The sequence below is a fragment of the Cibotium barometz genome, chromosome 42 (assembly GCF_041138505.1).
Source record: "Cibotium barometz isolate CiBa-2024 chromosome 42, ASM4113850v1, whole genome shotgun sequence".
Classification (NCBI taxonomy): domain Eukaryota; kingdom Viridiplantae; phylum Streptophyta; class Polypodiopsida; order Cyatheales; family Cibotiaceae; genus Cibotium; species Cibotium barometz.
In genome coordinates this window covers 2017572-2031086 of record NC_141087.1, presented here as the reverse complement: position 1 = coordinate 2031086, position 13515 = coordinate 2017572, and the positions used below count along the sequence as shown (strand labels likewise).

General features: G+C 44.5%; 1 protein-coding gene across 3 annotated transcripts in view; it reads right to left on the bottom strand.

Moving 5' to 3' along the window:
• The window catches only part of LOC147614048 (DExH-box ATP-dependent RNA helicase DExH7, chloroplastic-like), a 113874-nt gene that overhangs the window by 60802 nt on the left and 39557 nt on the right, over window positions 1-13515 (bottom strand). For 2 of the 3 annotated variants that reach the window (XR_015263052.1, XM_086780593.1), the window contains exons 5-11: window positions 10958-11005; window positions 10693-10846; window positions 10192-10586; window positions 9893-10111; window positions 9545-9659; window positions 9219-9410; window positions 8940-9019 (exon numbers count right to left, since the gene is read on the bottom strand). Coding sequence is in view for 2 of the 3 variants with exons in the window: in XM_086780593.1 (XP_086636719.1) it covers window positions 8940-9019; window positions 9219-9410; window positions 9545-9659; window positions 9893-10111; window positions 10192-10586; window positions 10693-10846; window positions 10958-11005 (1203 nt within the window). In the remaining variant the exon portion in view is untranslated. Of the gene's footprint in view, window positions 1-8939; window positions 9020-9218; window positions 9411-9544; window positions 9660-9790; window positions 10112-10191; window positions 10587-10692; window positions 10847-10957; window positions 11006-13515 lie in introns of all 3 variants that reach the window. The other variant, XM_086780592.1, reaches the window with a different exon arrangement.

The following is a 13515-nucleotide window of genomic DNA, read 5'->3' as shown; positions in this document are numbered from 1 at the left end:
AAAGGTCTAAGAAGACTCACGTGAAAAGCATTGTGAATCCTCCAGTGATCTGGTAACTTCAAACGATAGGTTACCTCACCAATCTTTTCCACAACCTGAAAAGGCCCATAATATCGCATGCTCAATTTAGGGAATAAGCGCTCTTTACCCTTCATCTTCTTGAGTCTAGCCTTTTCAAAGCGCAAAAGAACCCAATCACCCAATGCAAACTGTAAATCACGTCTGTGACGGTCTGCGGCTTTCTTTTGCTTCTGCTAAGTTTTCTGGAGGGCCAACTTAACTCTCCGATAAGCTTCATCCAAGCTCTCCACATACTGATCAGCCTCAAAGATCTTATCCTTTGTATGCAAAATGGGTGGTACCTTCTTCCCTCCTTCCACAATCTCAAAAGGCGCCTTGCCTGTCGAGCTATGTACAGTGTTGTTATATGCAAACTCCACCAAAGGACGATACTTTTCCCATTGTTGCTTGTGCTCTGACACATAACACTTGAGAAGATCCAACACTGTAGAGTTAGCCTCTTCTGACTGACCATCTGTCTGTGGATGAAATGACGATGAAAACTTGAGAGTTGTACCCATGTTGTCAAACAACCCTCTCCAGAACAAACTCGTCATCCGTGGATCACGGTCACTAATGATAGACGTAGGCAGCCATGATACTTGAAGATGTTCGCGCCATGAACAACTTCACCATATGATCCACTTTAATTGTCTTCCGCACGGGAATGAAATGAGCCTGCTTACAGAACCTGCATATGATAGTCCAGATGCCATCATTTCCCGTTTGTGTCCGTGGAAGATCAAATACAAAATCCATGGCAATGCTCTCCCAAGGTCTATCCGGAATAGGTAAAGGCTGTAATAACCCTGGTGTCTTCTGACGGTCAAACTTTACCTTCTGACATACGATGCATTGCCTCACAAAGGCATCAACATCTCTTCTCAAGGTTGGCCAATAAAAGAAAGTCTCCACTGCTTTGACCGTGGCGTCAATACCTCTATGACCTGCATACGGTGGAGCATGACTTTCAATCATAACCTTGAGTCGCAATAGCCTGGTAACACACAGTCTGCCATGCATCAATAAAAACCCATCTCTGAGAGTGTAGTGCTCATGCCGCTGACCCTCAGACATCTGATCATACAACCTTTCAAAATCCTCATCATGGGCATACTGCTCTTTCATTTCATCAAGCTCATGATGATAAGCAAGTGAAACTGCAGAGACCTGTGGCTTGCGTGACAAAGCATCTGCCACTACATTCTTTTTGCCTTCCACATGCACAATCTGGAAGTGAAACATTGACAAAAAGTTTGCCCAACGCATATGCTTCTCTGAAAGCTTAGTCTGCGTGAGGAAATATCGCAAGGTCTGATGATCTGTCTGCACAGTGAAATCAGCCCCAAGCAAGTAGTGTTTCCATGTAGAAAGAGCGTGAATGACAGCCAACATCTCTTTCTCATACACCTGTAAATGCTTCTCAGCATCTTGCAAAACTCTACTCTCATAGGCTATGACATGTCCCTCTTGCATGAGAACTGCACCAATGCTACTTCCACATGGATCACACTGGACAACAAAAGCCTTTCGGAGGTCCGGTAACACCAATACTGGGTCCGAAGTAAGCTTTTCTTTGAGCTTTTTGAATGCTGTAATGTCCCGATCAGCCCATCTAAACGGAGTTGCTTTCTTCGTCAAAGCATGAAGAGGCGAAGCAATTTCAGCAAAGTGCCGTATGTAACGCCTGTAATAGGAACACAATCCTAGAAAACTGCGTACATCATGCACGGTCCTCAAAGCTGGCCAATTAAGTATTGCTTCTACCTTGGCTGGATCCATACGGACTCCATGACCAGACACAATATGCCCCAAGAAATGTATCTCCTGCAAGAAAAACTCACCCTTCTTGCCATTAACCACCAACCTATGGTTTCTGAGTTCTGCAAACACAATGGCCAAATGCCTTCTATGTTCTTCCTCAGTTTGTGAATGCACAATCATATCATCAAAGAATGTGCCCACAAACTCTCTATGAGGCCTGAAAATCCTGTCCATCATTCTGTTAAATGTGGCAGGCGCATTTGTCAAACCAAAGGGCATAACCAAGAACTCATACAACCCAAACATGGTTCGGAATGCTGTCTTATGCACATCCTCGGGTCTAATGCGTATCTGATGATACCCGCTTTTCAAGTCAATACGACTGAAAACTGTGGAGCCCTGTAAGCGGTCCAAGATGTCATCGATCCTCGGTACGGGGAATCGATTCTTGATGGTATTCTTGTTCAGCGCCCTGTAATCAATACACATGCGCCAAGAACCATCCTTCTTCTGCACTAAGAGCACAGGTGAGCAAAAGGGTGATGAGCTAGGCTGTATCAACCCTTTATTCAAAAGCTCCTGCACCTGACTCATAATCTCTTCCTGTTGGGCTGCACTAACACGGTACGGCGGTCTATTCGGTGGAGTACTACCAGGAATCAGATCTATGGCATGATCTTCTGGCCTCTCAGGAGGTAATTCTCCTGGCAATGACTCGGAAAAACAGTCTTGAAACCCACTTAAGAAATCAGTCCTGTCCTTATCTAACATTGACAAATTAGACTTAGACTCATCATCCTGTGCATCCTTTACATAAATCAAGTACGCGGAAAGATGCTTTTTCATTACTGATGAAATCGCCGAAGCGGATACAATAGGAACAGATTCCCCTTTGAGTTTTACATCCAATACATGCTCTTTCCCTCTATGAGTCACAGTGATTTTCCTATTGTAAGTATCCACCACCGCATGTACCTTGTGGCACCATCGCATCCCCAACAAAACATCACAGCCATCCAAAGGCATGATGAAGAACTCTTCGCTGTCCACATAACCCTGCAAATGAAGCCGAAGCTTCCCAATGATAGGAGTAACGGGTTCTGTATACCCTGGACAAGCCATATTTGCCTCATGTAACGGCCCCATCTCCTCTACGCGAATCCCCAATCGGCCAGCCAAATCTGGTGAAATGAAGTTGACTCTAACACCTGTGTCAAAGAAGATCAAGGCATTCTGATCTCTCACTTTGCCCCATGCCCTGCACAACTCTGTAGCTTCACCACCTAGCTGCTCCCCCACAAGATCAGGAACTAAGCCTGCAGAAGGCTTTGGTTTCTTTGGCTTGGGCTCTCCTTTATTGTCAGGGTCCTTTTGGGACTTTCTTTTGGGACAATTGAATGACATATGCCCCTCTTCAGTACAGTAAAAACACTTTTGAGCATCTCTCAAAGCCTGTCTTTCCTCAGAAGTCCTCTTGGGCATTGGCAACTTCTCATACTTTATCTCTGAAGACCCTTAGCATCACGAGAAGCATGCCCAAATTTTTCAGCTTTCTTGCTCAATTTCTTACTGCCTTTAAATCAAGATGAACCACCTGTGAGTAACGCATTAGCTGTCATAGCATTTTCAATCATCTGTGACATGTTCGTTACTCTTGTCTTTATACAATAATCTCGTACCTCCTTGGGCAGCCCACAACAATATTTCTCTACCTGCTCAAATAATGGCACGGCACGGTAAGAAGTCACTGGGAGTAAAGCTTCCCAAAACTTCTTGTTATAATCCTCCAAACTATCACACTTTGAAGCATCCAACTTGTGCCATGCGGTCATAACATCCACCTCGAATGTAGATGTGAGCCATACGGAAGAGAAAACCTGTTTGAATCGGACCCATGTGGTGGGTGCTATGCCCTGCAAAAGAAGAGTAGACCACCACTGCAAAGCATTGCCCTTGAGAAAAGTGGCAGCTTTCCTCACCTTAGAGGACTCTGTGTAATTCCCACCAGAAAAAGCAGCATCAAACTACTGTAAAAAGGTAAGTGCTTTAAGTTTATCCTTGGCCCCACTGAATGTGTCAAACTTCACTGCAGCTCCCCCTTCCTTGTAATCCTTCGCCTTTCCCATAGGCGTTAGATTATCATATGGAAGTGGTTTCGCAAGATTGCTGCCCCCAACATTCATACCCATCATTGGGTCAACATTTCCCATTCCCACACCAGGCATACCATACATTCCAGCCATGTTTCCAAACATTCCATTATGCATACCTGGCTGCATACCACCAAACATATTGCCTTGCATCCCAGGTTGCATGCTTCCAAACATATTTCCTTGCATACCGGACTGCATACCACCATACATATTCCCTTGCATGCCAGGCTGAAAATTGGCTCCAAAAGGCCCATACATACCCATGCCTCCCTGAGGGTAACCCCCAGTCATGGATTGGAACACCGAGCCACCACCAAAATAACCTGGATGCATACTTTGCTGAGGAATAGGTGGCTGTCCATAGAAGGGACTCTGAGAGTTTGCACCATAAGCATGCTGCATATTCGGAAACTGGCCAAAAGATGGTTCCTGTGGGATGGCACCACTATGACCCTGAGGAAGATTCTTTGAACGAACCTTCTTCTTCTTTTTCTTGGGCTCTGTGCGGGGCTCTGTGCGAGATCTCATAAATTCAGCAAATCTCTCGCTCTGTGTGAGCTGCATAAAAGTATCCATAACACTAGCCAAGCGATCTTTGAACCGAGAATCATCATCCTCTTTACCATGCACATCTTCTGGCTGTGTTACATCCTCATAAGGCTCAACATCTGCAGCCTGTTCTCCTGCAAAAATATCCTCAGATACATCTCTTTCAGGAGAAGTCTCTTGCTCTTCTTCGTCATGATAGAAGTACTCATCCTCTGTATCAGACATGTTTGCTGAATTTTCAGCGATGGCTTTCTTCAAAGCAACCACGAGCTCACCCCCTTCAGAAAGTTGATGATTGGTCCCGGGGAAGCAACCTTGAAACCGGCCTCTGATAGAAAACCAGAGTGCGGTAGACTAGCAGTCACCCGTCCACTTGTAGTCTAGATATGAAAAGAAAACAGATTGGAGCTAGAGTGCCCAAATCTGAAAACAAGGCGACACCTGTTGGCCCCAAAGCTTGGCGCCCCTTGCGGTATTTCTTTAATAATATGAATGGCTGAGTACAACAAAAATCAGCCAAGAGTTTACACCTGTATATCCAATCTGACGGCCCACAATCCTTCTTAGCACAGAGGATCTATGCACACAGATCTGTGTTCCACAATAACACACTGTGCCTCCCTCTGATCAGCCAAGACCACTAAGCAGGGCAGCCATGAGCATACATCTGGCATAACTCAAGTACATGATACATCATCTCAGCTCATACATACATGTTCTGTCCAAACTCTGTCTCAACCCTTGTCAATCTGCCATACCCCTCCTCTCACAAGGGGCCAGATAACTCATATCTGCAACAGACATCAAGTAGTAGAAAGAGAGATAGATGAACAGAAACGGAGCTTACCAAATTCAGCTCGTGAAACAGCACTGGAGGAAGCAACGGTACCAAACTGTACTTGCAGGCACTTGTTTCCACAACCCTGCTTCACACATGTGCACGTACTTGCCTGTACCTTCCTCCTTGTGTTCACCTCTATGCTATCTTTGAAAGTACAGATCTGAAAAACAGCACTGTACTTGCTTGTACTTGATTGTACTTGCTTGTACTTGACGGTACTTGCTTGTACTTGACGGTACGGGCTGTTTCTGCAGAGAACCAGAAGTAGCCGCCTGCTGAATTTTGCTACTGGTCGCCTGCGCTGTCTGCAAAACAGTGTTGCCCAGCTCTTGTACTTGCCCCAGAACTGGCCGTACAGTGTCCCTGCAGAAAGTACAGAGCTGTACTTGCAGTCGTACAAAGCTGTACTTGCAGTCGTACAGCACTGTACAGCCTGGATTCAACAGTCGCGCAGCCACCTGTCTGTCCCACAGCTCTGCGCCTCTCTGTCCACAGCACTACCTGCAGTCGTACAGGGTTGTACGGCTGTTGTACGGCCTTCTTCAGCACACAGCTCACAGAAAACAGCAGCTACAGCACACATACAGCAGCCGCCTCAGTTTCCTCAGCTTTTCCACGCATGTTCTCCCACTTTTGCTCCACGACTCCCAAAAGGGAAGAGAGAGAGAGAGAGGAGAGAGAAACACTCCAAAAGTGGATCCCCAAAATAATCCCTAGGGCCCCCAAACTTTAAAAGTTCCCTAGGGCCACTAAGGCCTAGGGGCAACTTTTATAAACATTAAAAGTTTAATGTTTCTAGTTCCCCCCTTCACACCTAGGGATGTCCACACATCTTAAACTCTGTCCGGGCACCCCCCATGTGAATCATAAAATATTCTGACTCTGCAACCACCATGCCCACACTTGTGCTGTTCCATTTTCACAGGGCCATGCATGACACTCCCAAAGATGGAGGTACCATAAATTAGGCCCTGCAGAGCACTCTCCACACCATCCTATATGTGGGGGGTGAAGATGGAAGGTACCATAAATTAGACCCTCAGAACCATGAAAAATTGACCCACATACCTAATTTTTGGTGCCTCTACCACACTGGCCCATTCCCAAGAGAAAGGAGAAATGCAAACATGTATGAAATTGGTAGCAAGTTACAAGATCCCCAAAGTCGCTTGGCACATTTGTTACTCTGTACAAGGCCAAAAGATGAGGGTGGACTGGGTAATGGCTTATTAGAAGTTCATTATATCTTGAGGAAGACTGGGCCATCCTCCTGCATAAGGATCTTCACCTCTAATCAGTCAAAGGCTTTCAAAAGTGGAAAAGCCTCCCCACTATCACCCCCCCTCCAAATCACTCCGAAAGGCAGTCCACTCTGGAATGGCTGGAACAGAATCAAGCACGGATCTCAACTGGTAGTGAATGACATTGGTTTCAAATACCATATCCTTCGTCTAGACTCAATCTGGTTTTCCCTGCAGCTGAATCACTCCATACCTCCAGATAATATGAATAGAGCTCACAAACTCCACAAAAAGGGACTAAGCACTTGGGCTGACCTCTGGGACTACAGGCTCCAAAAATGGATTAATCCAAAAACCCTTCAATCCTCCTTCAGAATCAATGGAGAAGACATAGCTCTGATCCAACACAGAATAAACCTCTGATACAGCCAGCCTTGTACAATGCAAAGGGCACTTCACACTGAGAAGCGTTAGGTGGGACCAGTCTAAACACGTTCACCCCATCCCCCCCATAGTTGATCCTGGGCCACCTATACACACATCAAGTTGAATACAGATTGCATATCCTGTGGGAAAGAAAACAATGGAATTTCAGATTCTCGAAGATCTGGTCCCCCATCATTCCCCCAAAAAAAAAGCATGCCTCCTCTGGCTGATCCTACATCAGGCCCTCTGGACAAACTCCAGAGCACTTAAACTGGGTTTAGGGAACCAGAGCTGCGCACGCAAAAAGTCTAAAGAGACCATTAGCCATCTATTCATCACCTGTGAGCTCAACAGGGAGAAGCTCTAAAATTCCTTCACTACTGCATTCATCTGTCTCATCCAAAGGAACTAAGCTGGAAAAAGCTGCTACTAGGAGAAGCCAATGGCATGTCGACTGTACTTTGGAATTAAATACATGCTGAATATCTCTAGGCTGTTTGGACTAGCCGAAATGCATGTGAGTTTACTAATTCATACCTCAACATCTTTACAACTATGTCAAGCGCAGAAGCTGGTTCATGAATCTGACGAAATAATTCAAGTCTGGGAAGCGGAAAAAGACTGTTTTACGGAAAAAAAATGCTGGTCAATGCGGAACTCTACTCCAAGATTCAAGAGGTGGCTGAAGAAGAACGCCGACTGACACGGAAGGATGCTGAACTCGTGTTTATTATTAATCTTCTTAAAGAGGACCTGTAAGCAGTTCTGAACTCCAAGGTAGGCTTCTTGGTGTAAAAGGCCCAAATCTCTCTGTTTTATGAATGTATTTCTCTAGTTCTAAGTTAATATAAGTGCCGCCTTTTTTTAATTTTAAAAAAAAGATCATGTGGCCTTTGACAAAGAAAAAAAAAACAGAAATTGGTAGCGAGTAGGACCTCCCTCCACCCCTAAACTCCAGATTGGGATGATCAGTAGCATTACCATTTGGTACATCTTGCGGGGAAGGTCATTTACAGGAATGCTACTCCCCATGCTGAGAAGGTCCACACCTTTTGACTGACCTCAGCAGCACACTGCAATCACCAGGACTACATGTACGGTAGCAATCACCCCACCATGGAGCACAGGGCTACTTTCCTTTGCAACTGATGGCGCGTTCAAGTTCAATTCCTGCTCGCCTCAGACGATGTACACCCAGTCCTTCCCTAGTTAATAATGGCCTCTCCCACGGCCCAGTGAATTGAGTGAGAGAGGTGCAACATTGTTGACTGAATAGGAGGATCTCTACAAAGTAAATTCTATCTTTTTACCTTGCATGATATAATAAAAGGGCAAACATAATGTTCAGCTCGCATCAGAAATTACATGAGTAATCTCTCTTTGCATACGTGATAGAGAAAGAGGAGGCAGAAGTACAGCTTCCCCATGTTTGTGCAAGGAAGCACTTTAGACTCTAGAGTGTGTGCAGGGCTGTGCCAAAAACTCTTGTGCAAGGCAGCACACAGCTGAAAGGTCAGCTTATCACGCTTGCAGGGTAGCTGCTGCATGGGAATTAGGGTTGGTGAGAGAGCCCAGAACATCAGGAAGAGTGCACACACAGACACACAAAGACAGAAAAAGCTGCAAACGAGGGTGTGTGCAGCAGAGCACATATCTCTTCTTCTTTCTAGAGAGAATAGTTATACATGTATGTGCCAAGGTTCAACCTGCACCTGGCCGTTGGTAGGCCAAGGTGTTACTGGAACCCCACTGGCAGCATGGATCTCTTTTCTAAATTGATAAGTTCACCATTGCCAAAAAGCTCCAATTACAAGCATCCCTCCATCACATCAGACTATACTTGGGTATACTTTTTAAAATAGTTTCAAATATAAACAGCATCTCATTAGAGAAAAAGAAAATCACCATGTAGCTTTTTCTCCTTGTTTTCTCTTGATACTTCAGCAGAAGGGTGCTACTCTCTGCATCTTGATGTGATCTGTGTCCTACAAGAGTAGTCACAGAAAAGAATAAACCTTGTAACAGTGAATGTTCTATAACAAGAAAACAAGTACAGTCTCAAGGTCTGCAGACTATCTTTAACTCTTAATTCACAATGTGTGCTCAGAACAGATTGGCAGCTTGAGACCTAAACGACCGAGTTTCAACAACAAATGCAGAGAAAGCATGTCAGCAACCACTCACTCTTCCCCTCCTCTGCATCAATTTCTGGAACAAATTTATCGGCATGGCCATCACTGTCAAAGCATTCTCTTGAAAGTGCAGAAACAGGCATAGCATGGATTTCTTCCTGCTGCTCCACAGTATTCACAAGTGAATCAATAAATGTGGCTCTGCGATCTTGTTCAAAGTCATCGCTCATTTCCATCTTTGAGCCTTTCCTCATAACACAAGAACACAGCGACCATCATAAAGACAAGAATCCCTCTTTAGCTGAAGTCTGACACCATTTTCAAAGATGTGGTTAAAACACAAGCACTCAACCGAATCCATTATATTGCATCCTTTACCTTGCATGTGCCATTGTAGCATCATTGCTCGATAGGGTTCAGGGATGATATAATACAAAGGGCGGTCTGGGAACAAGCAAAACAGAGCCCAGGTAGCAACTGTATTTTGTGCCTCCTGAGATTTGGAGATGTTTGAAGGGCATAGGAAACAGCCAAAAAACACAGTCATGAGTCCAATTGCGAGACTACAATCCAGATTCCAATCAATCACTCCTTATGACTTCAATAATTTCTCAAGGATCATACCTCAATAGATTTAAAGCCAGATAAACTTTCTGGATTTCTCAAGGATCGTACCTCAATAGATTTACAGCCAGATAAACTTTCTGGATTTCTCAAGGATCGTACCTCAATAGATTTAAAGCCAGACAGATTTTCTGGAACACTGTACGTAGTCAATCCTCCAATGCTTTTGCTCTTGCCACGACCAGAGGTGGGCCGCAAAATGGTAACATTGTACACGTACATGCCAGGCTTTCCTGAAACCTTTTCATATTTTGGTACGTCCCAGCCATTTTTCTGGCACTGCTGCTGAAGTATCGCCTTTGGTTGCCTCTGCATGTTTTCCTGACATGCATGTGACCCCACAATTTAATAAAGGAATCCATAACAGTCTCCTCTTGCAGTAAACCATAACCCTCAACTACCTGAATGAGAGGCCTTTTCTCTTTCTTCTTTTGTGGCACCTGTTTCTTCTCTGAAGAAGCTTTTTGCAGAGCCCAAGCAGCTGCTCTTTCTTTCGTCTGCAGATATAAGATGCTAGCCGGCAAGTCATCTTGTTTTGTATTCTCCTCATCAAACATGCTAAAAATATCATCTTCTACTTCTGACTGAACTCTGTCAGTATCTGTTTCCTGAAAGGTGATCTTTTCTTGACTGCTGCCTCCGTGAATATTTTCTGGTTCATTGAGAGTAAGCTTCTCAAACAAATCATCTTCACTACTTGTTTGCTTTGTCTCACTGCTGCAAACCTCCTTCACAATGCAAGATTGTGTAGCGTTAGGAAGACCTGAATTCGCACGTAGAATGTCTTCAGAGAGACCTATCAAAGCATAGCCAGAATATATATTCAGGGGTGGCAATTACACAGAAAACTGGTTAAGGGTTTGTCTCAATTTGCGAAGAATTTTTAAAACAGACAATTAAACCTAAAGATGATATCTCTTGCTTTAGTTTGCGGATCAGCTGCCCTGAAATATTCTGCTTTTGTTTGTCCCCTCTTTGTTTTGCATCCGCTGCTGCCTCTTTCGCAGCTTGAAACTCTGCTGCAATCGACAAAGCCCTTGTCACAGGATCTACAACCTGACAACAAACAGAACTTTGTTTCCAACCACTGAAAAACTAATTTCTTGTGCACATCCATCCATGTTCACGAAACATAAGCCATATCATAACATAGACATTTGTACATACGTTATGAGTATCCTTGCAATGCTGTTTCACTTCTGGATCTGCCAAGACCTGAAAGAAAGGGTTATAGTCGGACATAGGAAGTTTTTAACAGATCTGTTAATGTTTGATAATGCATTCGATGACAAACGTGACATTTCTCCAATTCTAGGTGCATAGTGACTTGAGGATTAGAGGTGTTTACAAGTAATTTAGGTGCAAGCTTCTGGCGAAATTTCCTAGTCCCTACGGTGTTAGTCTATGGGAATGAGCAGACTGGGAGCAGATGGAGCACAGATGGCCAGTAGAAAACGGCTTATGTTAGTAGGGCACATGAGGAGATCAATCACAACCATCGTTGTCCGGTACTATACAGATTTGGGTATGGGTAAATTCTAGAAGCTTATATATAATTTTAACCACATATACTCTAAGATCGTTACTTGGCCACTTTTTTATGATTTGAAGGTAAATAGGACCTTTAAGCAACTAATACTTGTCTACATTCCAAAAGCCCTTAGTCTGAGCTATTCTTAACCACATTTGCCTCTCTAAATTGGGCTGGATAGTAACTTATAGCTTTAGGATAAGGCAACCCCCCTCCCCCCTCCGTCCCTTCCTCCCTCCCCTCCCCGTCTTTCCCTCTACTTATAGCATTTTTCCCACCAACAATGAGTTACTGTGAAAGAGAAGACTTACTAACCCATGTGCTGTTGTCATAAGTAGGTAAGCCTTTTCTTTTGACTAAGTAGTCAGAAACACCTTTGTTGTTTCTGAATTTTCTGCCTCCATACAAAAAAAATCCTCACATTCAGGTTGAATTGACTCATCCCCTTGAATTCACAGAATTATTGGAGTGGGTATAGAATGTTGAGATATCAAGCTAATCTAGTGAGGCGGTGGACACTGATGACCCGCCTGGGGGATAGGCCCCACACTTACACCACTAGCATGGTTGGTGAGATCATGGGCAATATGCGGCCAGTAGGATGACAGGCTGTGTGACAGCCATTCTAGAGACTGGCATAGTTATAGCGCCAGCTCATTTAGTTGGGTTCACACTATAGAGAACCCTAGTACGTATTTGGTCGAGTGCCTTTTCATATTGTGTGTACTCTTGTCTTTGTATATGGTGTGTTGAGTGTTGTGTGAAGAAGAAGAAGATTTTCAGCCTCACCTTGTGTGTTCTCTTTTAGGGTTTTGTGAGTGTGTATGCTTGCAACAGCTCAAGCTCTCTTCTCCCCTGCATCTTTTCATGGTATCAGAGCCTGGTTCATGCTAAGGGCTGAGCTGCAAGCAAGAGAAGCACAGGAAGCGGTACGAGAGTAAGAGCTTCATCTACTCTTTCCTATTTGTGTTGGCGACTACACCCTTGTCAGAAGCTCTACAGGAGGCACCGGCAAACGATCTCTGATTGAGGAGCTTCCCTAGCGGGAGTGAAGCTATAGGACAACTGTTCTATCCTAGCGGGAGTGAAGCTATAGGACAACTGTTCTGTCCTATCAGACTATAATTTTCCGGCCAAAAACGCGTTTCCGGCGCGTTAGGACCTCCGCTTTTCAGACAACAGGCGATTTCGAGCACTGCAGGTAAGTCATCGATTCTATGCAGAACTCTGCTTAAGAACTGCAGGAAGACAGATTGGTTGTGCAGACATTGTGTGTGCTGCAAGAAGGTCAACAGTTGCACATTGAGGTCACTAGTTGTGACATTTGAGTGTAGTACAGTACCGCTGCAGAAAATACTGCAGTTTGTGCAAGACAAACCACAGTGCTGTTTCTGGTAAATTTGTGTGTCTGGCAAGATGTCAAACGATGGCATAAACCAGATTGTTGCTGAGAAGCTTGATAAGAACAACTTCCATGTGGAGGTTCACGTTGACAAATTTCCTGATGGGAAAGGGTTACTGGGACTACATAGAAGGTGAGCATGAAGACGCACCGGAGATTTCGGAGATCAATCCGACTGCTACAGATGTGAAAGAGTTCAAGGACTGGAACCAAGGAGCCAGAAAAGTTATGTATTGGCTCTCTATCAGTATACAAGACACCATGATTGGGCACATACAGGATGCCAAGTCCCCCAAGGAGGCGTGGGACACCTTCGTAAAACTCTATGAAACGAATACCAAGACACGAAAGATACAGTTGAAGAATGAACTTCATACTGTGGAGAAAAAGAGTATGTCTGTGAATGACTATGCATTGAAGATCAAGGGTGTTGTGGAATCCCTTGCATCTATTGGCGTTTCAGTAGATGATGATGATAAGGTGGAAGTCTGTCTACGTCGTCTCGAGCCACAATACAAGGCGTTCAAGACGTCTATTCAGACTCGAGAAAACATTCCCAATTTCACAGATTTGGTATCATAGAAGAGAAGAGCTTGGGTGAAGACCAACAGTCTTCACAAAACAAAAACAGTTCAGAGCAACAGGCCTTCTACACAAGTTCAGGAAGAGGACGAGGTAGAGGAGGCCGTGGACGCGGCCAAGGAGGTGGCCGAACAGGTAATCAGAATTATGGCCAGCAGCAGCAACAACAACATTCCCAGAATTCACAACAACAACACGCAGGTGGAAGAG